The following is a 23,266-nucleotide window of genomic DNA, read 5'->3' as shown; positions in this document are numbered from 1 at the left end:
CCTCACTCAACAGTCTGGGCAGAAACCAAATGCCTGCAGCCAGTGAGAAGGCCGGGGCAGCCTTCTCTGAGAGCGGAGAGCTTCCGTGTGTTTCACAGTGTGTCTGTGGCCCCTTGTCGTGACCTGAGGCATGTCTCCGAGCTATAATCCATTTTTAAATTCAGTGTGAATGCAGACGACCACGTGCTTCCTCAAAAAGGAAGATGTCAGCGGAGACGACGGTGTGCAAGTCAGAAGGACTCCCATCTCCCTCCCCCAACCTACGTGTGCGAGACCTTGCTTCCTGCTCCGGTGAGGATAATACATCATCATGTTACATATTATGAGCAAGCGAAATGTATTTAACGTTCATTTCTAATAAAATTTTTTCACTATTTACTAATTCTTCTCCTCTGTGAAAAATGCATCTTGGACTGAGATAAAACATGTCACTTTGTCCATTAAAATTAATGGAACTATTTTCATCTAACAGGACTTCCCCAGCAGAGAAGTTTTCAAGAATTAAATGTTGCTGTACTTCTTATCTGAACACCCGCGCAAGAGTGAACTCCGGGTCCTTCCGTGGGGACTTAGGTACGAAGCCAGGAGGGATGAAAGACCACGAGAGAAACAAAAATTTGTCTCACATCACGGCACAGGATTCTTTTGTCCCCGACACAACAGCATTTGTGAAGTACATGCACACGCACACTTTGTTAACGCTGGGACACGACCTGTGCTATCTGGACCACTTCTGAAAGTCCGTTAGGAATTTGTTAGAAAAACAGCAGCCATAGTGGGGGCCGGACAAACCCTCTCCCTCCATCCCGCCTTGTAAAATAACAGGATTATAATTTACAGAAAAATAAAATCGACACTTTTGTTTGTATTCAGACCCAAGACTTCTTTTAGTTTTTTTGATTGTGCTAAAATACAATCTAAGATTTACTGTCTTAACCATCTGCAAGAAGATGGGTCGTATCACACAGTCTCCTGATCTGTGCCGGACCCCACCACCTACTGCAAAAGGTCCTCTTCATCCTGCCACTCCGAAACTCTGTCCCCACCAAACAATAACCCTCCACTCGCCCCTCCCTGCAGGCCCTGGTCACCACCATCTTACTTTCTCTCTCTAGGATGTGGGCCACTCTATGTAACGCGTACGCGCGGAACCGTCCAGAGTGTGTGTGTGGGGGGGGGGGCTTGCTCTCAGCATGACGCAGGACATCCTCAGGACTCTGCCACGGCACAGGGCAGAATCCCCTTCCTTCCTAAGGGTGAGTTATATTCTGTCTCCCTTTCCCTTCCGCCTCCCCCGGGGGTGGTCGCGGTGGCTCCCGTGCCCTCCCCATCATAGCACTCCTCCGAATACGGGTGTACACTCACCTGTTCGAGGCCCTGCTGTCAATCCTTTTGGCTACAGACCCAGAAGTGGAGCTGCTGGGTCATGTAGTAATTGCATTTTTAATTCTGTGAGAAACTGCCATCCTGTTTACCAGACGTAGCACCTTTTTGCGTTCCCACCAACGGTGCACAAAGGTTCAAATTTCTCCATTTCCCCACCAACACGTGCAATTTTCTGGGGTTTTTTGACAGTAGGCGTGGCTGTGAGGTAGACTCTCACTATGGCTTTGACTGCGGCATCTCCCTGACAATCAGTGATGCGGGGCACTGTTTCTTGTGTCACTGGCCGTCTGTCTCTTGTTGGGAAAGATGTTCAAGTCCTCGGACTTGGGGTTTTTGAGAAACGCGTTTACCCACGTAGCCATCCAAATTTCACCGTCTCCCACCAAGTGCTCTCACGCCTCTCTCCTGCCAGTCTTTCATTCTCACCCCACACGTTTTTTATGAGAAAACCACAGAAAAATATCCCTGTGACACAGACACAGAAATCCTCAAGCAGCGTTCGCAAACCAAATCAAACAGCATGTAAAATGGACAGAGCACACCAGGGCCAAGTGCTGACACTCAAAAGGTAGTTAATGTTATAAACCATATTAATAAAGGGGGAAAACCTCAAGTTAACCCTGAAAGCCACAGAAAAAGTATTTCACAAAATCTGACACTAACTCATAATAAAACCTCTCAAGAATGCAGGCATAGAAAGGAACTTCCTCAGGGTGCCTGGGTGGCTCAGTGTGTTAAGCCTCTGCCTTTGGCTCAGGTCATGGTCTCAGGGTCCTGGGATCAAGCCTCGCATCGGGCTTTCTGCTCAGCAGGGACCCTGCTTCCTCCTCTCTCTCTCTGCCTGTGTCTCTGCCTACTTGTGATCTCTGTCAAATAAATAAATAAAATCTTAAAAAAGAAAAAAGAAAGGAACTTCTTCAATCTAATAGGGCATCCGTGAAAACCCATAGCTAACACTGTATTTAACGTTCAGACTGAACGTCTTTCCCCTAGGATCAAGACTTAGGTAAGGATGACTCCTCCTATCACTTTTATTCAACATTATCTGCAAAGCTCCAGCCAGTGAAATACAGCAAAAAGACAAACTTAAAGGCATCCCGATTGGAATGGAAATATTAGATCTGTCTTTAGTCACAGATAAAAAGGTCCTCTATGAAGGAAATCCCAAGGAACACACTAAAGAATTCTTGAATTAACAAATGTTTAGCAAGTTCAGAGGATATAAGATAAATATCTTTCTACAGATAACAGGCACAATTAAGGGAAGGCAAACATAATTTGCAAATTGTGTATCTGGCAAAGGACTTGTAGTCACATTATATAAAGGACGCCTACTTAGTGAGAAGACAGACACATTCATTTTAAAAATGGGAAAGCGTGTGGGCACTTAACCAATGAATATATAAAGTAGCAAATAGGCCCATTCAAAAATGCAAATTAAAACCACAATGAGGTGACGTCTTGTATCCACTGGAACAGCTACAATAAAAAATACAGGCAATACTAAGTGTTGGTAAGGATGTTGAGAACTGGATACCTCACCTATTGCGAGTGGGAAAGGAAAACGGTGGCAGCCATACGGAAACAATTTGGCAGTTTCCTGAAAGTTAAGCATCAACTAACCATAAGATTCATTAATTCAACTCCCAGGAATCTGCTCCAGAGGAAGGACATACGTGTACACAGACACAGGTACACACACGTGGACGGCAGTCTTACTCATGATGGCCCCAAACTGGAAACAACCTCCAGATCTGCCAACCAGGAGTGGATACCCCAAAGGTGGCACACCTGACAGGGCACGACTCGGCGACAAGAAGGGATGAACTGATGGGACAACAGGGAGGAGCTCGGACACATCATGCTGAAGAAGCAAGATGCAGAAGTATGTATTTCGTAATTTTATTTATAAAAGGTCCAGACTATCTATGGAGGCATATAAATAGACCAGTGACTCTTTATGGCTCAATGCGAGAATGGGAGTTAATTGGAAATGGGCACAAGGAAACTTCTGGGGAGATGGAAACGTCCTAAAACTAGACTGTGGCAACGGCTGCATAATCCACACAATTATTAAAAACCCTTGAGTTACCAACTTCTAACAGGTTAGTTTTGTGGAATGTAAAGTATTTCCTCAAGAACGGGATTACCGATGAATGTGTGTTCTACAGCAGTGGAGCATAATATTCTGTGAATATCAGCTACATCAGGTCGGATGATGGTGTTCTGACAACTCATTATTTAAGGAAGGTATTTTTTAAATCTCCAATTATTATTCTTGATTTTTCTATTTTCCTTTCATTATGCCAGTTTCTCCCTTATAAATTATAATGGCTCTTTTGGGTATATATTCATTATTGTGTCTTTCTGATGAATTGTTCACTTCCCATTGTGCAAGGTCCCTCTTTATATCTCGTGCTACCTTTGTCTTGCTGACTATTTGTCTGATATTAAGAAATACTTGTTTGCTTTACATTTAATGTTTGCACTGCATATTTTTTCAAGCTTATATTCTTAATTATACTACTTTTTTTATTTAAGCGTGTTCTGGTTAGCTCAGTTGGTAGAGCATGCAACTCTTCACCGTGGGGTTGTGGTTCGAGCCGAACACTGGAGGAAGAGTTTACTTAAAAACTGTAGGCTGTGTCTCCTACAGATGACATACGGATGTATCTTCTTTTCTTTTTTTTTTTAATCCAGTCTGATAATTTCAGTCTTTTAATTCAGTGTTTGGTCCGTTTACAATTATTGTAATGACTGATGTAAGTGGACTTAAATCTAACATTTTGCTCTTTGTGTTCCATTCATTTCTCCTATTTTTTCCATCTGATGATTTTTTCCTGTCTTCTTTTTTTATTATGTTCCATTAGCCAATATATAATACATCATTAGTTTTTGATGTACTGTTCAGTGATTCATTAGTTCCTTCTTCAATTAACTGTATTTTTTATGTTTCATTTTATGTCTTCTATTAAGTTCTTACTTATACTTCTTATTTTTTAGTGACTGATGTAGGGCTAACAGTATGCATCATTAACAGACCCATATGGGGTCAATAGTCTAACTATTTGCTCTTCAGATCTGACACTATAAACTTTCTCTGTGAACCTCTACTCATAACACACCTGACGCTACTCATTTTCTACTGTTCACTTTATGCTTCCTACTTCCCAAAAGTAATAACCATGCAAGTGTAATTCCATGTACCCATCTTTGTCTTATGTACTGCTGTTTTAAAGCAAATTACAATAGGAAAACATAGTATTCCACATTTACCCAACTACTTACTGTTTCCAGTGCTCTTTTTTCATTTTTATAGATCACATTTTTTGTCTAGTATCATTTCCCAACAGCCTAAATGACATCCATTAACCTGTTTGCCGTGCATCTCTGCTGACCCCATATTCTCTCAGTTTTCATGTATCTCATTACGTCTCCATTCCATCCTTGTTGATTAAGGGTATTTTCTCTGGATAGGAGTTGACAGTTTTGTTTTGTTTTTTCCCTTTAGGATTTTAAATATGTCCTTCTGTTGCCTTCTGGTTTCTATGGTGTCTTCACAGCAGTCATTCATTGTTCATATGATGTTCTCTTGTACATAATGTTTTCCTCTGATTACTTTCAAGATTTTATCTTAATCTTTCAATTTCAGTACACTATTATGAACTTAGTTATGACTCTTTTTATACTTATCCTGCTTTGGATTCATTGAACCTCTGGGATCTATTAGGTGGCATTTTATACCAATCGGAGAAGTTCTTAACTCTTAAATCTTCCAATAGCTTTTCTGTCCTGTCCTCACTGTCTTTTCATTCTTGGATTCCAGTTAAAAGTAGGTTAACCTTGTACCACAGGTACTGAGGTTCTTCTGTCACCTTGTTTGATTGTCTCCCTGTTCTTCGGTTTGTTAATTTCTCTTCATCTCTCTCCAAGTGTACAGTCTCCTTCATCTTCTTCTCCAATCTGATGTTATACCAATCCAGTGAAATTCACCTGAGTGAAATATCCTTTCTCTGCTCAGCTCACACATTAACACAATATTTTCCTTTAGTTCTTAACCTATTTTTATTTGATTGAATATTTAAAATCACAGATTTAAAAACCCCATCTTCTGTTATTTCAAACACCTACGAAATACGAGTCTTATAACATAGTTTTAAACCTTACAGTAACCACATTGAAAAGTCCATGAATAGATACAATTAACTTTAAGAATGCATTTAACTCAAAATATTCAAAATAGTATTATTTCAATAAATAATAAATGCAAAAATTAAACACCTTCCAGTGATTTTTTTATTAACTCTTCAAAATCTGGTGTAAATTTCACATTTACAGCAAATACAATTGAGGCCAGCTACACGTCTTAGTGGTAACCAAGAGCACGACGGAGGCCATCTTATGTTTGTTTTATTCTGACTGCTTTTTCTGTGGCCACAGATTGCATTTCCTGTATCTCTTCATATCTGGTGACTGTTTACAGACTAGCAGACATCGTGGCTGCCATGTTGAGACTCCGGATTCTATAACCTTCCTTTAAAGCCTCGTGATTGTTATTTCAGCAAGCAGGTCAATTACCGGTTGATCATCTTGACACTGAGCAGACTTGGAGTTATTCTTTGCCAGTGTGGATCTGTGGAAAGCTCTAGTCCCCTCTCCTGCCTGAACCCAGATCTCCGCCTCTTCAAGGCCGCAGAATGGCCAGTCTCACTCAGATCTCGATCCCTGGGCCACGGTCTGAACATTTTCTCCAGGCAAAACAGCGGTAACAGCGGGCTCCGCTCCCAAGTTGTCCTGCTCTCAGGATGACCTTTCACTGTGGGAGGCCCATGGCGTGCAACCACTGCCTCGCTCATCTGCGGCAGCTTTACCACTGCTTACGGCAGCCAGGGCAGTCTAGTACCGGCTATTTCTCTAGGGGGAGAAGCAGAAGTGCCAGCGAATTTTTGTTCTATTTTTGTGTAAAAAACAAAGGAAAGCTTCTCCTATAAAAGACTGGCAGTGTAATGATCCTAATTAGATCTTTTCTAGAAACCATGGTACTGGTCAGTGACCACTCCTTCCACACAGAAAACGTAATCTTCAGGAACACGCTCTGAAGAGCCGCGGACACGAGATAGGCTCTCACCAGCATTTACCTGCAGCCAAGGAAGACATGAGAGAGACGAAGCTGAGCCCTAAGGTTTTGCTCATGTACAGCTATGAACATGTAGACGACTGCCACGCACAAAACAGGCTGCGAGTACAGATTGTTGCGCTGACGGTGCTGGCATTTGATTGTACAAAACTATCCCACATGATGTTATCACTTGGACTCTCACGTGACTATTCACGAAAGGTATTACATGGTGTACAAGAAAGGGCTAGTCAAAAAATTAAATGCAAAAATTTCATCAAAAATAACATTTCCAGTAATGTTCTTTTATATTTTGCAAAGATATCTGTACAATGTTTGATTTTCTAAAGTTTTGTCTTTCATCGTGTGTGACAAGATAACATTTCTGAGGACCGATTCAAAATGTGAAAAGGCACATATGAACCATCCCGTTGCTCCTTGCATTTTAAACTCATCATTTTTCATAAAAAAGTAGCTCAGAACAATGTCCATCTCTGTGAATGCTGTCTAGTTCTAAACACTTGGTTTAAGTGGGTTTGTTACCCTTGGAAATCCATTCTGTTTGTTACAAAAACATAAACAAAATCAAACTCTTCACCACATTAACAGAGTAGAGAGTCCACACATAAACCCCTGTTGATACGGTCCGTGAATCTATGACAAACGAGGCAAGATGATGCAATGGAGAAAAGTGGTGCTGGGAACACGGGAAAGCCACAGGCAGAAGAATGAACCCGACCACTTTCTTACACCACACACAAAAACACACTCAAAATGGATTATAGATCTAAGTGTGACACGGAAAACCATAACACTCCTTAAACAACAGCCAGCAGACTCCTGGACACAGGCCTTAGCAATGTTTTTTGCATCTCTCTCCTCACATGGGAGAAACAAGAGCACAAGTGAGTAATGACGACTCAAACTGAAAAGCTTTGCACAGTGGGAGAGACCATCGACAAAGCAAAAAGGGAAGCTACTGAAGGGAAGAAGGTATTTGCAAATCACGTATCTGATAAGGGGTTAATTCCAAAATATACAAAGAACTCCTACAACTCAAGACAAAAAAAAAAAAAAAAAATCCAAACGATCTGAGTAAAAAGCGGGCAGAGGACCTCAACAGACCTTTTCCAGAAAAGACATCCAGACAGCCAACAGACACGAGCGGAGATGCGCAACGTCACTCATCCTCAGGCAAATACAATCAAAATCATGCATCACTTCCACGTCTGTCAGAATGACTGGTACCAAAAAGACAAGTACAAGGGTGGGGAAGGAGGTGGGGAAAGGGGAAACCTTCTTGCACTGTTGAGGGGAGTGCAAATGGTGCATCCCTTCTGGAAAACAGTACGAAGGTTCCTCAGAAAGCTAAAAACAGAGCTACCCTGTGACCCAGCAATTCTGCTTCTGGGTATTTATCAGAAGAAAATGAAAACACTAACTCAAAAAGACATAAGCTCCCCCGTGTCTTCTGCAGCGTTATTTACCATAAGCAAGACACGGAAACCGCCCAAGTGTCCACGGGCGGATGACTGGATGAAGACGAGGGGTACAGATTCACAATGGCATGTTACTCAGCCACGAGCTATGACCTGGAGGGACCCTGGGGGCATTATGCAGAGTGAAATAAGTCACAGAAGGACAAATAGTGTATGTTTTCACTCATGTATGGAATCTAGAAAAAGCAAAACAAATGAACAAACAAAAACCAGAAAGGGGCCCAAATATGGAGACCAAACTGGTGGATACCGGAGGGGAAGTGGGCGGGAGGGACAGAACAGGTGACAGGGACTGAGTGGCACAAACTTCCGGGTATAAAACCGGTTGAGTCTGGTGACACAAAGCGCAGTGCAGGGATCACAGTGGACAGTCTGTGCCGACGTCGAACGCCGACACGGTGACCACACGTATCACAGGGAGCGGAAACGCTGAGTCACTGTGTTGTGTGCATCTTGGAGTTGAGGTGCTTCTGCTGGTCTCACTGCCTGCGGACACTCAGGACTAAACGTCAAAATACTCCAAAAAGTGTCGCATACGCTCTTCTGTTCTTACTGTGCAAGGTGACTTAGGTCTGCGGAAAGGCAGAGTGGCAACAGCACCACGAATAACACTGGAACCCAACTCACAGACAAAACACCAAATAAATTAGGCTCAATCCTTCACGTTTTCTAAAGGTACTGGATACTATAACTTTGTGCTTCGGTTCTGAAGGTCATCAAAGGAAGACTGCAATGATTTGGGTAAAGCGAAGCAGAAAGCCACTTAGTTTGGGGTCGTCAGCAGGCCCGTGGACCAAACTGGCCCTCTACCGGTCCTTGTGAATAAAGTTTTATCGGCACACAGCCACAGCCACTCACGGACATGTTGCCTGTGGCTGCTGTCACACGACCACAGCAGAAGTGAGCAGCTGTGACAGACATGGCACCGTCCAGAAACCAAAGGACCACCTGACACTGCAGGAAAACGGTGAGGACCCTAGGCTGAGGTAAATGCACACATTTTCCGCTCCCTTTGGTTTCTCACTATAATGTCACGACACGTTTGTACGCGAAGAACCGGGAATGCGTACGGACCGATCGAGGCAGAAGAGCAGCCCAACCTCAGTTACAGCTGTGGAGGCACAAAGTCCCCTCCGGCTGCGTGAGGCATTAAGGAGAGTCTCACACAACGTCAACGGGCTGCACTGTTGATGAATCTCCACGAAAAGATTCCAACGCAGATGGCACAGACACAGCCATCACGTTCATCTTCCCTCCAAGCCGGGCTGAGGGGTACACGCCGGCCTGCCGGCTCACGACGTCGGAGTCAGCGCGCCCTCCGTCCCACGCTACAAAGCCGGGGGCCGGCCGAGCGAGGGGAGCGATTCCGAGGCCCACGCGTCACGTCGGGAAGCAGGCAGCGGGCCCGCCGCTCACCTGGGGGCGTGTAGGCGTCCATCGAGGTCTGCACCACCAAGGACCTGCGCTTGGAAGGCATGGGCACCGCCATCTTCCTCTCCTTGTGCTTGGCCAGTGCCGCCTGCACGGCTTCCGTGTGGACGTCTGAAAGACAAGGACAGCTTGGTCAGCTCGTTGTTCAGGGACGTCCTGAAGGCCCCGTCCTTTTCTCCCCTTCGGTCTGGTCCTTGAAACAGCCGATCCTCCTGCAGAAACTGTCACAGACACACAGGTGGGGAAGGAAGGAAGCGCCCCGAAAGCTGCAGAAACGACAACCAAATTCATCCAGACTCAATTATCCCACTTTCTTACCCCAGAGCCCGTAAAGAGAATCACATACTGGCCGCAAAGGGCCGTCCGACTTTTCCTCCCTCAGCGGGCCTGCGGGAATCTCCTCAGAGGCCGCCCCCGTCAAACCTCGTGATCCCGTCCACGTTCGGCCACGCGGCCGTGGGGCGCCTCACAGGCTGCGGCAACGATCTCCACGGACGACACCAGACTCTCAGGGACCGGTCGCTGTGTTTGGCCTTTTGGGTATATGAGCCCACTGGACTGCGCACAAATCCTTACCGAACGCCGCCCCTGTAAGCGCCCTCGGGGCGGGGCACGTGGAGGACCGGGCGGACAGGAGCTGTGTGTCACGCAGCTGATTTCCAACGGCTAAGGGACACCCAAAAGGCAGTCATCTGGGGCAGGAGGCCTACTGCGCGGGGAGGCCAGGGAGAGCCGTGTCGGTGTGAGATGTGACCAGCATTAATAAACATGCTGTCAACGTGCTCCCCGGGCACAGACGAAGCGCGGCTCCGGGCGTGGAAGGTGAGTCAGCGGCAGAGAGGACACCGCCCTGGGGACGGACACGCCAGGACGAGGGCTTCTGAGGGGTCCAGGCAGCCTGGCTCCCGCGTCACGTCTGACAGGGAGGCCGAAGTCAGGCGCTTGGGCTCCACATACTCGGCCCCACGAGGCCACTGAGGAGGCAGCCCCGGTACTTCCCGGACGAGGAAGTGCAGGCGTGAGGCCGTCCCAGGCATTCGCATGACAAGTGGCACCGCAGGATGTGAGCCCAGCCACGAACCCGTCCACGGTCCACACCCTCCACCGCCAAACACACCACGTCCCCGCGATTCCTAGGAAATCTCCCGCGGACTAGCATCTCAGAACCGAGGCCACCCCGCCGCCCCCCGGCCCCTGCAGCCCACACCTCCTCTTGGAGGAAGTGTGAAAAGACCCCGTGGAAAGAAGAGCTATGAAGCGGGTCGGCACTCATTCGCAGGTCAGAAGAGTATAGAATGTCCATGCAGCGAACCGCTCAGGTCTTCAGTACAACTACAAATTTTAGCTCGTGGAGATGGGCCCACGGGACCACCGCCCCCGCCGACGCACAGCACACGTCCATCAACCCACGTTCCCGTGTGCCCTCCCAGTGCACCCCACCCCGAGTAAACGCCGCCATCGGGTGTTGCGACCAGCGGTCCTCGGCTCTCGGCCCTCACACAAACAGAATCGCAGGCGTCAGAGGACCTACAGATTTGACGCGATCGCAGTCGTGCTGGATCCGTTCACCCACGCGGCTGCGTGTCTCAGCACATTGTACGGTCTGACCGGCGCGACCTAATGCAACCTATGAATGTATCGTAACTCGTTTACGTCTCCGCTTGTCGGATGTTTGCATCACGTCCCGGTCTGGGCCATCACGAAACACCTGCAGCAAAGACGTGCACACGTGTTGATGGGGCACGGTCATTCCTCTTCCCTAAATGTCTAGAGAGAGGTCATTGCTGGGCTCTCGGCAAGTGCAGATTTTAATTTTAAAGAAATCACCAAACCGCTCGCCAGCGGTTACGGTAGTTCCCATCTCCGTCTGCCGTGCAGGAGACTCCTTAGCAACACCTGGTACTCTCGGGCTTTCCACAGCAGACGCCATCACGGCTGGGGAGGGGACTCTGACGGGGGGTGTTAGTTTGCATTCAACCGATGGCCGAGGCCGAGCTCCCGCCACGGGCCTGCCGGACTCAAGTGCGCTTCTGTTGTCAAGTGACTGTTCAAGTTTAGTCCAGCCTTTGAACTGCCTTTTCATGGCAATTCACAGTAGTTCTTTATATATCACAGTACACGTTGTTTCTAGGTGTATGTTTTGAAAATATTTACCCTGAATCTGTGGCTCACCTTCTCACCCTTACTCGTATACCACAGGAGAAAATTTTAATTTTCATGAGATTCACTCTAATCAGTGACTTTTGACTGCTATGAAATCTTTCCCTACCCCAAGGTCCAATAGATATTCAAGTTTCTTCTGGAGGCATTCGTTTTTTAGCATGATGTCCTCAAGGTCCATCCACATTGTGGCATGTGCCAGGATTCCGTTAAGGCTGAGTTCTGTTCTCCTGTACGGCTACGACATGTCTCCTTTACTGATTCAACCGTCAATCAGTATTTAAGTCGGGTCCACCTCCTGGCTATTGTGAATATGCTGTCCTAAACACTCATGTGTAAACTACCCGTTTGAGTTCCTGCTTTTGATTCGTACAAATAGATACGAAAACGGGGATTTCTCAGGCTTCCAGGGAGGATGGCAGGTGGAGCGGTTCCAACTGTGAACACACCCAGGTGACAGCCACATCAGGGTAACTCACCCAGAATGAACCCCTAAGACCAGCAGAAGAAGCTCTCCACAGTCGATGGTAGATCAGTAGGAGGAGGGACAGAGACCCACCCCGGGACCAAAAGAGCACCATGAGACTAACCACGAACAGGAGGGAGGTCACGAGTGTAGGGAAGGGAGAGGAACAGACTCCACACCAGCCAGCCCTGACGTAGGGGAGCCTGTATTGGGAAGACAAGGCCCCATAACACTGGGCTTTGAAAATCAGTGGGGCTGGGCTTTGTGAGTTTTTACAATCAGTGGGGCTTAACTCAAGGCACTTTAAAACTCAGCTTACCTCTGGGAGAGCCTGCGGGCACTACAAGCAGTCCCTGTGCCCGAAAGGACAGCCAAGCAAACAGCCCATTGAGACAGCTCAGAGATAGCGGTGCAGAAACCTCCTCAGGGTATTCATTTACTAACCACAGATCGGGCCCAGGAGGGGCAGAGACCTTCGGGAGAATTCTTCAAGAACACAAGAACTGGCAGGCACCATTCCTCTCCTTGGCCCGGGTCCAGATGCCTGGACACCTACAGGAACCAGCATCTACACAGGCTGCCTCACGTGCTGACAGTCCACCACACCCCACCCCTGCTCTCCTCCAGACTCGTTCCACCCAACCTGCCCCACCCTGCAGGCAGCCCTCCGAGGGGGCTCCAGTCCCCATCCGGGTCTAACACCCAAGGCCCTGCCATCACGTTATCCTGTGGATCCGCCCCATCCAACAGTCCACCTGACAGGAGTCCGCCCAGAGCGGCGCTTCCCTCATCTCACTCCACAAACAAGCCCATAGGGACCAGCACCACGCCAAAGGGACAAAGGACAAAGGGACTCCTGCCAAGGAGAGAGGGGAAGATCACCACACACACCATGCCAACGGCAGCCCCAGCAGTGGGCCCCACCCAGCAACAAAAGCCTCGTGGGGGCAGCAGAAAGAAGAGAGTCCTGGTATTCAGCTACGGCAACCTCCACAGTCAAAGTGGGGTCCGCTATCTGGCCTGACCGCTGGCCCCAGCTCCAGTGAAAGCCCCTTAGGGGCCGGGGCGAGGAGAACACCGTATAGTCTGGTGTGACTGCAGCCCAGTACACGGCTAAGAGGAGGCATCAGGTCTGACTCAGGGCATCCAAGACTGGCCCCTTCCAGCAGAGGGACCCAGCGCTGCCTCCAACAGGCAAATACGGTCACTGCAGGCGACTGGGAGGCACATGCAGCTCAAGTACATCAGGGCGCAAACAACACCCGCAGGAGAGGGCTGGGGTGCACAGTCTGGTGAGCAGGGGCACAGTCCAGCACCTTGAGCACAGGCCTCTTCAGAGGCCACTGCTTTCAAGATGAGGAGACACACCTGACTTCCCTGACAAAGGAAAACAGACCTGGCGATTGAGACAAAATGAAACAGAGGAGTATGTCCCAGATGAAAAAACAGGGTAAATTCAGAGCAAGAGAGTTCAATGAAGTGGAGATAAGTAATATGCCTGTTACAGAATTCGAAGTAATGATCATGAAGATTTTCACCTGACTTGAGAAAGGAGTGGAGGACTCAGAGAGACCAAAAAAAAAAAAAAAAAAAAAACCCCAAAGAGAAAATATAAAAATGAACTAATCACAGAAGAACTCAATAACTGAAAGTAGAAATACACTAGATGGAATAAATAGCAGAGTAGAGGAAGCAGAAGAACAGAGCAGTGAGCTAGAAGACGGAGTACTGGAGGCAAGCAGGCTGAAAAGCAAAAGAAAAATGAATAAAAAATGAGAATAGATAAGGGAACTCAGCAAAACCATCAAGCATAATAACATTTGCATTACAGGAATCCTTCAAGGAGGAGAGAAAAGAATTTTAAAAGCAACAAGAGAAAACAGTTACATACAAGAGAAGCCCCATAAGGCTATCAGCTGATTTTTCAGCAGAAACTCTGCAGGCCAAAAGGGAATCGCATGATATATTCAAAGTGCTAAACGGAAAAAAATCTGCAGCCAAGAATATTCTATCCAGCAAGATTATCATTCAGAAGAGACAAAAAGAAGATAAAGAATTTCTCAGACAAATAAAAGGTAAAGAAGCTTATCCCCCCGAACCAGCCATATAAAAAGTGTTAAAGGGAATTCTCTGGAATGTTAAAAATCATAACCAGGAGTAAGAAAATTAACCAAGGAAAAAACTTCACAGATGCATACAGACACAATAAAAGTAGTAGATTAATCATTTATAAAACCAGTATGGAGGTTAAAGCACAAAAGCAGGAAAATCAAATATGTCTATAAAATAGGTCGGTCAAAGGATCAAGGGATTCACAAAAGGATATAAAGTACGACATCACATTCATAAAACATGGTGGGCAGTAAAGACTTAGTGCTTCTAGAATGGGTTCAAATTTAAGCAACCATCAACTTAACGCAGACTGCTATATGCACAGGATGTTATGTATAACCCTGATGGTAACTATAAATCAAAAACTGCTAATAGATACACAAAAAACAAAAAGAAAGGAATCCAAGCATATCACACACACACACACACACACACACACACACACACACACAAAGTCAAACAACAAGACAGGAGAGAAAAAGGAAAAGGATCAAAGAAGAACCATAAGCCCAACTGTAAAACAAGCAACAAAATGACAATGGCACATACTTCTCTGTAATTGCTTCAACCGTCAATGAGCTAACTGGTCATCAATCAAAACAGAGCGTGACGGAATGGATAAGAAAACAAGACCCACATCATGCCGCCTACAAGGGAGTCACCCCAGACCTAAAGACTATGGATCAAAAGTGAAGGCTGGAGAAACATTTCTGCAAATGCAACTGAAAAGAAAGCTGAGGTAACAATACTTCAACAAAACAGACCTTAAAAAAAAAAAAAAAAAAAAGCTATAACAATTGATAAGAACACTACGTGCTCCTAAAGGCAACAGTCAACAAAAAGACACAACAAATGTGACTACGCGCCCAACACGGGAGCGCCCAGACACATAAAGCAGCTATGAACAAACAAATGAAGAAATGACTGTCTTACAACAGGAGTAGGGGACTTTAAGACCCCGTCTTACCTCAGTGAGTGGGTCACCAAAGGGAAAATCAACAAGGAAACAGTGGCTTTGAATGACACACTGGAGCAGCTGGAATTAACAGATATGCTCAGAACATTCTATCCCAAACCAGCAGAATATACATTCCTTTCAAGTGCACGTGGAGCATTCTCCACATGACATCACATGGTAGGCCAAAAAAGTCTCAAAATATTCAAAGATTGAAGTGCTTCCTATCACATGTCTTTTCTCACAAAAGGACACAAACAAATGGATATTTTACAAAATGCTACTAAACAATGAATAGGTCAACCAAGACATTGAAGAGGAAATAAAAAAAAACACATGGAGACAAAGGAAAATGAAAACACAATGGTTCAAATTCTCTGGGATGCCACAGAAGCTGTTCTAAGAGGGAAGATTATAATAATACAGGACTACGTAAAGAAGCAAGAGATATCTCAAATAAACAACCTAACCTTATACCTAAAGGAGCTAGAAAGAGAACAAACAAAAGCCAAGAGAAGGAAGGAAATAATAAAGTATAGAGAAGAAATAAATGAAACAGAGACTAAGAGAATGATAGAACAGATCAATGAAACCAGGAGCTGGTTCTTTGAAAAGATCAAAAAAACTGACAAGCCTTTAGCCAGAATTATTAAAAAGAGAGAGGAATAAGACAAAATCAGTAATGAAAGAGGAGAAATAACAACCAACACCAAAGAAATACAAAGGGTTGTGAGAGAATATCTTAAAAATCATACACCAACAAACCAGATAACCTACACTAGAGAAGTTCCTAGAAACAAATAATCTCCTGGAACCGAGTAAGGAAGAAACAGAAAAGTTTGAACAGACCAGTTACTAGCAACGAAACTGAATCAGTAATCAAAAATCTCCCAACAAACAAAATCCAGGACAAACGGCTTCATTCTAAAGATTTTTTTTTTTTTTTAATTTGACAGACAGAGATCACAAGTAGGCAGAGAGGCAGGCAGAGAGAGAGGAGGAGGCAGGTTCCCGGCTGAGCAGAGAGCCTGATGCGGGGCTCGATCCCAGGACCCCGGGATCATGACCTGAGCCAAAGGCAGAGGCTTTAACCCACTGAGCCACCCAGGCGCCTCAGGACAAACGGCTTCAAAGGTGAATCCTAACAAACATTTAAAGAAGAATGCTTATTCTTCTCAAAGTATTCCCAAAAACGAAAGAAGGAAAACTTCCAAACTCATTCTAGGAAGCCAGCATTACCCTGATACCAGACAAAATATACTACAAAAAGGGAAAACTATCGGCCAATATCTCTGATGAACACAGATGCAAAAATCCTCAACAAAATACTAGCAAACTAAATCCAACAATACATTAAAGAAATCATCCACCATGATCAAGTGAGATTTATTCCCAGGATGTAAGGGTGGTTCAATATTCACCATACGGGCTACATCGTGCATCAACAAGACAAAGAATAGAGACCACATGTCATCTCAACAGATGCAGAAAAAGCACTCAATCAAGTACCACATCCACTTAGGATAGAACCCCCCAACAAGGTAGGTTTATGGGAAACATCTCCACATAATAAAAGCCATATATGAAAAACCCACAGCTAACCTCATACTCAATGGGGAAAAACTAAGCTTTTCCCTTGCTCAGGAACACGACAGGGATGTCCACTCTCAGCACTTTTATTCCACACAGCACTGGAATCCGTAGCCACGGCAATCAGACAAGACAAGAAAATTAAGCCATCCAAACTGGTAAGGAAGAAGTGAAACTTTCAGTATATAGAGATGACACAACACTCCATAGAGAAAACCACAGACTCCCCCAAAAACCGACAAGAACTTACAGATGATTGTAGTAAGGTCAGAGGATGCAGAATCAATATACGGAAATGTGTTGCATATCCATACACTAATAACGAAGGTGCAAAAAGAAATTAAGAAAACAAGCCTGTTTATAGATGCACTAAAAATAATAAAATACCCAAAAATAAACTTAAGGAGGTAAAAGACCTGTACACTGAAAGCTGTAAAACAAGGAAACTGAAGATGACGCAAACAAAATGAAAGGCAGTCCATGCCCACGGATGGGGAGAACAAATCTGTCAGCACGGTGCGCCACGGGTGTGGGTCTGTCTGCGCTCTGCTCGCTCTGTTGTCTCTCCTGTTTCCTGGAAGAATGGGTAACAATGTTGTAAGTTCTTTCCTCGCACAGAACAGAATTCACCAGGGAAACCACCTGGGCCTGAATTCTCTTTAAGGGAAGATGCTTGGCAACTAATTCTATTGCTTTGCTAGATAAAACACTATTCAAAATTTCTCTATCTTTTGTTGGTTTTGTTGTGTTTTTCAAGAACTTCATCCATTTTGCCATGTGACCCTTGTGAAAGTCCCTGGTATCGATGTTTTGTGGTATTCTTATCTTCCTTTTCACGCCTACTTGTAATGTAACATGAACTTACCCATTTGTGATAGTGCTTATGCTTTGGTCCTCTTTCCTTGATCTTGCTGGAAACAATCTACTCTTTTTCTTCTACTTCATTGCTTTTTGCTATTAATTTATTATTTCTTTCCTTCTTCTTATTTTGGCTTAATTTTCAATTTCTAACCCGAAGGTGGAAACCCAGATCACTGATTTTAACCTTTCTTCCTTTCTGACACAGGCATTTACAGGGGTATAGTTCCCTCTATACATTGCTTTACTTCCTGTCCACAAATTTTGATACTTGGTATCTTAAGATCATTTAAAAAATTGTATTTATTCACTTCGCAGAGAGAGAGAGAGAGAGAGCATGAGAGAAAGAAGACAAGCAGGGGAGCGGCAGAGGGAAACGGAGAAGCAGGCTCCCCGCTGAGCCCAACAGCCCAACGTGGAGCTCGATCCCAGGACCCCGGGCTCATGACCTGATCTTAACCAATCAAGACCTGAGCTTAACCGGCTGAGCACCCCCAGTGCCCTGGGTTTTTAGCTTCTGTTTCCCCTTTCCTTTCTACCCTTGGCTTAATCAAGTTTTTCTTTAGTGTCCCTCTTATTTCCCTTATTGCACCATTAGCCGCATCGTCACACATTGTGTTTAATGGCTGGCATAGGAATTGCAACATTTTTTAAAAAGATTTTATTTATTTATTCATGAGAGACAGGGAGGGAGGCAGAGGGAGAAGCTGGCTTCCCGTGGAGGCTGACATAGGACTAGATCCCAGGACCCTGGGATCATGACCTGGGCCGAAGACAGATGCTTGACCGACTGAGCCACCCAGGCTCCCATGAACTGCAACGTGTTTCCTTAACACAGTCTACTTAGGGTTAATATTGGGCCATTTGGTGAAACAAAACAGCACAAAACACTTGCCACAGAATTCCACCGATCTCCATCTTTTGTACTGTTTTCGTCATATATTTTACAATGGCATTTAAAACTACCACCACAAAACGTAATTTTTCCTTTGCCTCTTTCCCTGACATTTCTCACAAAACTAGACACTAAATCCTAGAATTTGTATGGAACTGCAAACGATGGTGGGCAGCCAACACAATGCTGAGAAAGAATAACCCTGGAGGCTTCATGTTCCCAGATTTCAAACGACACCACAAAGCTAGTCATGAAAGCAGTATGTCAGCATGAAAACAGGTACCTGCATCAGTGGAAGAGAAGAGAGAGCCAGAAGCAAACCCTCTACTACGCGGTCCTTAGTCTACAACAACAGGGGCAAGAGAAAGCAACAGGGAAAAGATAGCCTTTTCGAGAAATGGCGCTGGGGAAACTGGATGGCCACGTGCAGAAGAATGAAACCGGACCACTGACTCACACCATACCCAAAATCAGCTAAAACGTATTAAAGACTTGCATGTAAGACCTGAAACCAGTAAAATCCTAAAAGAAAACATAGGCACTAAGCTCCCTACGCAACATGTTTTGGATCCGTCTCCTCAGGCAAAGGCAACAAAAGACTCCATCAAACTGAAAGGACTTTGCAAAGCAAATAACTACTTCAATGAAATTTAGAAAAAAACTGCTATCTCCATTCTTTTATATGAATTCCAGCTATGGGTCTTTTCTTTTAGGCTGAGATGCTATGAGATCCTATGTATCTCATGCCTGAGAGCCTAGCATCCCAGCTCACGGCGGCTGGACACACCTGTCCGTTCCGACAGCCTGGCCAGAGAGCCTGGATGTCAGCGGCCGCAGGTCCTGTGTGGACTGGAGACTCTGCCCTTGGCAACAGCACTTCCAACCACTCTCTGCGGTTCAGTTCCTGGTTTCAGGGGCAGAGTCCTTGTCCCTCTGGCCGCTTTCAGTCTCCAGCACCTCCCAAAGCGCAGTGCCCACAACAGCAAACACGGGGCACGGGGGAGGGCTCTGGGTCTTGGCCGGGGTATCTGACCAACCCACTGCCCACGGCCAGACCTGAAAACACCCTCCTTCGTTGAAACGCATGCTCTGGGCGTCACTGACTCTCGTGCTGACACTTTTTAACTCATCACTTTGCTGCTGCTGCACATTGCTGTTTCCTTTCATGTGATCGGCTCTGTCCTGGTTTCAAGATTTTCTCTTCATATAATTACAGTTCTTGTATTTACAGTCATTTTACTTTCTAACAACTGAATGAACCACACCAAAACACGAACAGTAGTCAGGGGCGCCTGGGTGGCTCGGACTCCAGATTCCGGCTCAGGTCATGACCTCGTGGGTCGTGGGGTTGAGCCCCACGTCAGCTCTGTACCCAGCAGGCAGTCCGCTTGACAGACTCTCCCCCTGTCCCTTGCTCCAACCCCACTGTGTGCTCCTTATCTCTCTAAAAAAAAATAAATCTTTAAAAAAAAACGGTCATTTCAGAATAATGAGATTATACAGTATTGATTTTTGTTCACTCTTCTTGATATCTGCTAAGGTTTTTGCCTTGGGGATAAATTACTTTAGCAATCCAATAAAAATCCTGTTTTAACATAAAATGATCCACTTAGTAAAGACCAATAACAAAGGTACATTTTTAAAATTGTGTATTTTTTCCCATAAAAGTAAAAGACGTTTTAAAAACTGCTAGTACTACATGAAAGTCTGCTGAATTTTGTCACAAAACTGAGAGAAAAGAGAAGTGGACTATTTCTAGTCACACAGACCAGCGGGCCCAGCCGGGCGCAGGCCCCAGAACGGAAGCGAGAGTTTAGCTACAGCTGACCGTGAGTCAGAAATAAACGTTTGCTGTAACTCATGAAGCTGTTACTTACTTACAGCCAAACTGAACAACACGTACCATTTACTTATTTTCAAAAGGCAACCCTGTGTTCTCCGTTACGGACAAAACAACGGTGACAAACATTTAAAAATACGTATCAGGATTCCCAGAAGATTCCAGCATATGACACACGGGACAGCAACGCTCAGTAAACTGGCAGGACGGCCCCTCCCCAAACGGCACTCCGGCGTCATCCCCCGGCCCCGTAGAGCGGAGCTGACCGTCTAAAGGAACCGAGGCCAAGACGTAGACAGAGATGAAGGCCCCTGAGCTGATGTCGCGCTCTGGCACAGGTCCTGTAATGGCCCCAAACAGGGTTCCCAGCCCCTGCCCTGTTCAGTAAAACGTGATTTCCTGGTGTTAGGACGTCGCAGGGTTCAATCCCCCCTCCTTGCATAACCCCTAGTATCCTAGCCTAGTACCTAGAATGCTGAACAGCCACCACCCCCCTCCCAGAGTGACCAGATCTGTTTGGAAAAACGTCTTGAAATACGGTGATCTGTGGGGGACAGAAAGACCCGCATCGCCGTGCATCTCCCCTCCCCGGTGCTGGGAGCACTCTGTGCTTGGGGCCAGGAAGAGAACCACCAACGTAACCCCAGGCACAACTTCTGCACGTCTCCCAGCCTGCTGGCAAGGGGCAGCGGGGAGGACAGTGGCTAGAGGGCAAGGGACAAATCCTCCTTCTTCACAGGCCAGTGCCAATGGGTGCCCCAAGGAAGGCCTGGGCACTGCTCAGGGCCCTGGACACAGGGACGGGGCAAACTGGGAACACAGGAAATGGGAGTTTTTTTAGTTTTGTGAGCTCTGGTAGGATTGGTCTGTAAACTGTGAGCAACCAGGAGACCGTGAACACACAGGGTCAAGAGCTGGGGAGGGCGGACTTGGCAGGGGTGCAGCAAGACGGCAGAGACGTGGACACTGTCGGAGCCCAACGCGGGGCACTAGGATGCCCCGAAGCTGACGGGGAGCCTCATGGGAGGGTTTCCTGCAAAACCGTCCAAGGGGATGCGTCCAAGGGGGCAAGTGCCCAGGAACCCGTAGGAAAACCACCTCCAGGAAACACCCCCACAGCCACTACGAACGCAGCTGGCAAAGGCGCAGCTGGGCGAGGGCCCAGACCAGCTCTTCCCCGAGAAGGCCAGGCAGGGTGCACTCAGAGTTGGCAACGGTCCGTTAGGCACGTTCAGAAACACTAAGTGAAATGAAGCAAAGCTCCTCCTCCTTCCTAACTCCGCTTCCTTGGTTCGGGTTCCCTTCCAGGTTTCCTGCTCATGTCCACAAAGCATCCTTCCATCGAGGGCAGGGCAGCCATGAATGCATGGATCATGCGTGCTGACACAGCACGTGGCACGTCTCGTGTTAGGCCGGCGCGGGTAAGAGCATCCGGCAGAGCTGGCTAACGCGCTGTCTCCTCGTAGAACCGTCAAAGTTCCTGACCAGCTCCACCTGCCGCAAACGCCTCTTCCCAGTGTCACCCCTGAGGACGCTGACTCGGCCCATGAGCTCCGATCCCTGCTTCCATCCAGACGGGAAGGCAGACCTGACTGCAGCTTCTCACGGTTTCTCCACCTGCTGTCTCCTCAAAGAAAGTTCCAAGCTTTTCTTTCCCGTTAGTGCCGCGAGTAGACATCCTGCCTTCTGGGAAGCAGGCCACAGGAACTGGAGAAACAGAAGCTGTCCCCATGCTTCTGGGGACCCGACTGAACACCGATGTGGGAGCCAGGCTGTGGGATCAGAATCCCGGCTTTGCCACTTACTGGTTGTGAAATACGCGGCAAGTTATGTAATCCCCACTCTGATCCCATGTAAGATGGAAAAAATTATAGTTAATGAGACAATTAGGTAGGACACAAGACATGAAGCAGGCCCCAGCTGCCCATCCCGTGGCCGACACTCGTTAAGGATGGTCACTGTGATCGATATTGTCAACCAGTGGCCTTGGCACAACAGGTGTGTGATAACAGAAAAGGCCCAAAGGAGCCCGACTGTTGTCGGTTCCACCTCATCCCGGTGCAGGGGCAGCTCGAGTCCTCGAAGCAACACCACCACGATGTTCCCATTTCCGAGAGGCACACGCCCGCCCTGCCTGTGGCCTGGGGACCCAGGACCTGCTTCCCCTGCAGCCCCCAGGCTGCCCCCCGAAGGTCGTAGGTCTGTTCTCCAACACAAGAGAAAAGTCCCTTCCCCAAGACTCAGTGAGGCCCCAGGACAGGAAGATCCCAATAACCAACTGACCCGAAAACTCCGCTTCCCCTTAGTTTCCTTCAGCAGCCGGCACATTCAGTCCCCTGGAAGAAACCTGCATCTTGCGTTGTAACAAAGCACTGGGGCACTTAGCGAACAAACACAAATGATGAGGACAGGTTCACCCCTCAGAGGAAGGGCGCGTCTGTTCACATCTGTGGGTCTGAATCCTAAGAAAAATGGACGCGTGCCCCCTTCACTTCATGCTGATGTCAAACCCCTCCACACCTCACCCCCGCTGTGGAGTCCTCTGCTCCCCCCCACCCCTCCCCGCGCCTTGACACGGATGCAGGCGCTGAAGGGACAGCCGTCTGACTTCAGACCAACAGTGAACTGACCCACGACAGAGTGTCTGCAAGGACGCTCGCTGGTGTCACAACAGCGGGGCACAAGAGACTGTGGTTCCGGAGCCAGACAGCCTGTTCTACAACCCAGCTCCTCTAGTGGGCTCGGGCACGCTACTGAACCCATCTGTGCCTTGGGTTCACCAGGTGGAAACAAGGAAAAGGGAGCAGCCCCATGCACAGGGGTGGCTCTGGGACTGGAGGAGGAGTCAGGACCATGGGAGCGGAGCCTGGCCCCCAGTAGCACAGACACAGGCCCCGCACGCATCCCCATCTCCACACCCATCCCCATGCCCGCACCCGCATCAGCATCTCCATCCCC

The 23,266-nt window shown here is 46.9% G+C and overlaps 1 protein-coding gene across 2 annotated transcripts in view; it reads right to left on the bottom strand.

Annotated features, from left to right (window-relative positions):
• DIP2C (disco interacting protein 2 homolog C) overlaps positions 1 to 23,266 on the bottom strand; it is a 363,208-nt gene that overhangs the window by 135,586 nt on the left and 204,356 nt on the right. For both annotated transcript variants that reach the window (XM_032881692.1, XM_032881693.1), the window contains one exon: positions 9,418 to 9,543. In XM_032881692.1, coding sequence (XP_032737583.1) covers positions 9,418 to 9,543 — 126 coding nt within the window. The remainder of the gene's footprint in view (positions 1 to 9,417; positions 9,544 to 23,266) is intronic.

Source organism: Lontra canadensis, unplaced genomic scaffold (genome assembly GCF_010015895.1).
Source record: "Lontra canadensis isolate GAN:19392208 unplaced genomic scaffold, GSC_riverotter_1.0 scaffold76, whole genome shotgun sequence".
Classification (NCBI taxonomy): Eukaryota; Metazoa; Chordata; class Mammalia; order Carnivora; family Mustelidae; genus Lontra; species Lontra canadensis.
The sequence above is the reverse complement of the archived record's forward strand: the minus strand, read 5'-3'. Positions and strand labels throughout refer to the sequence as shown.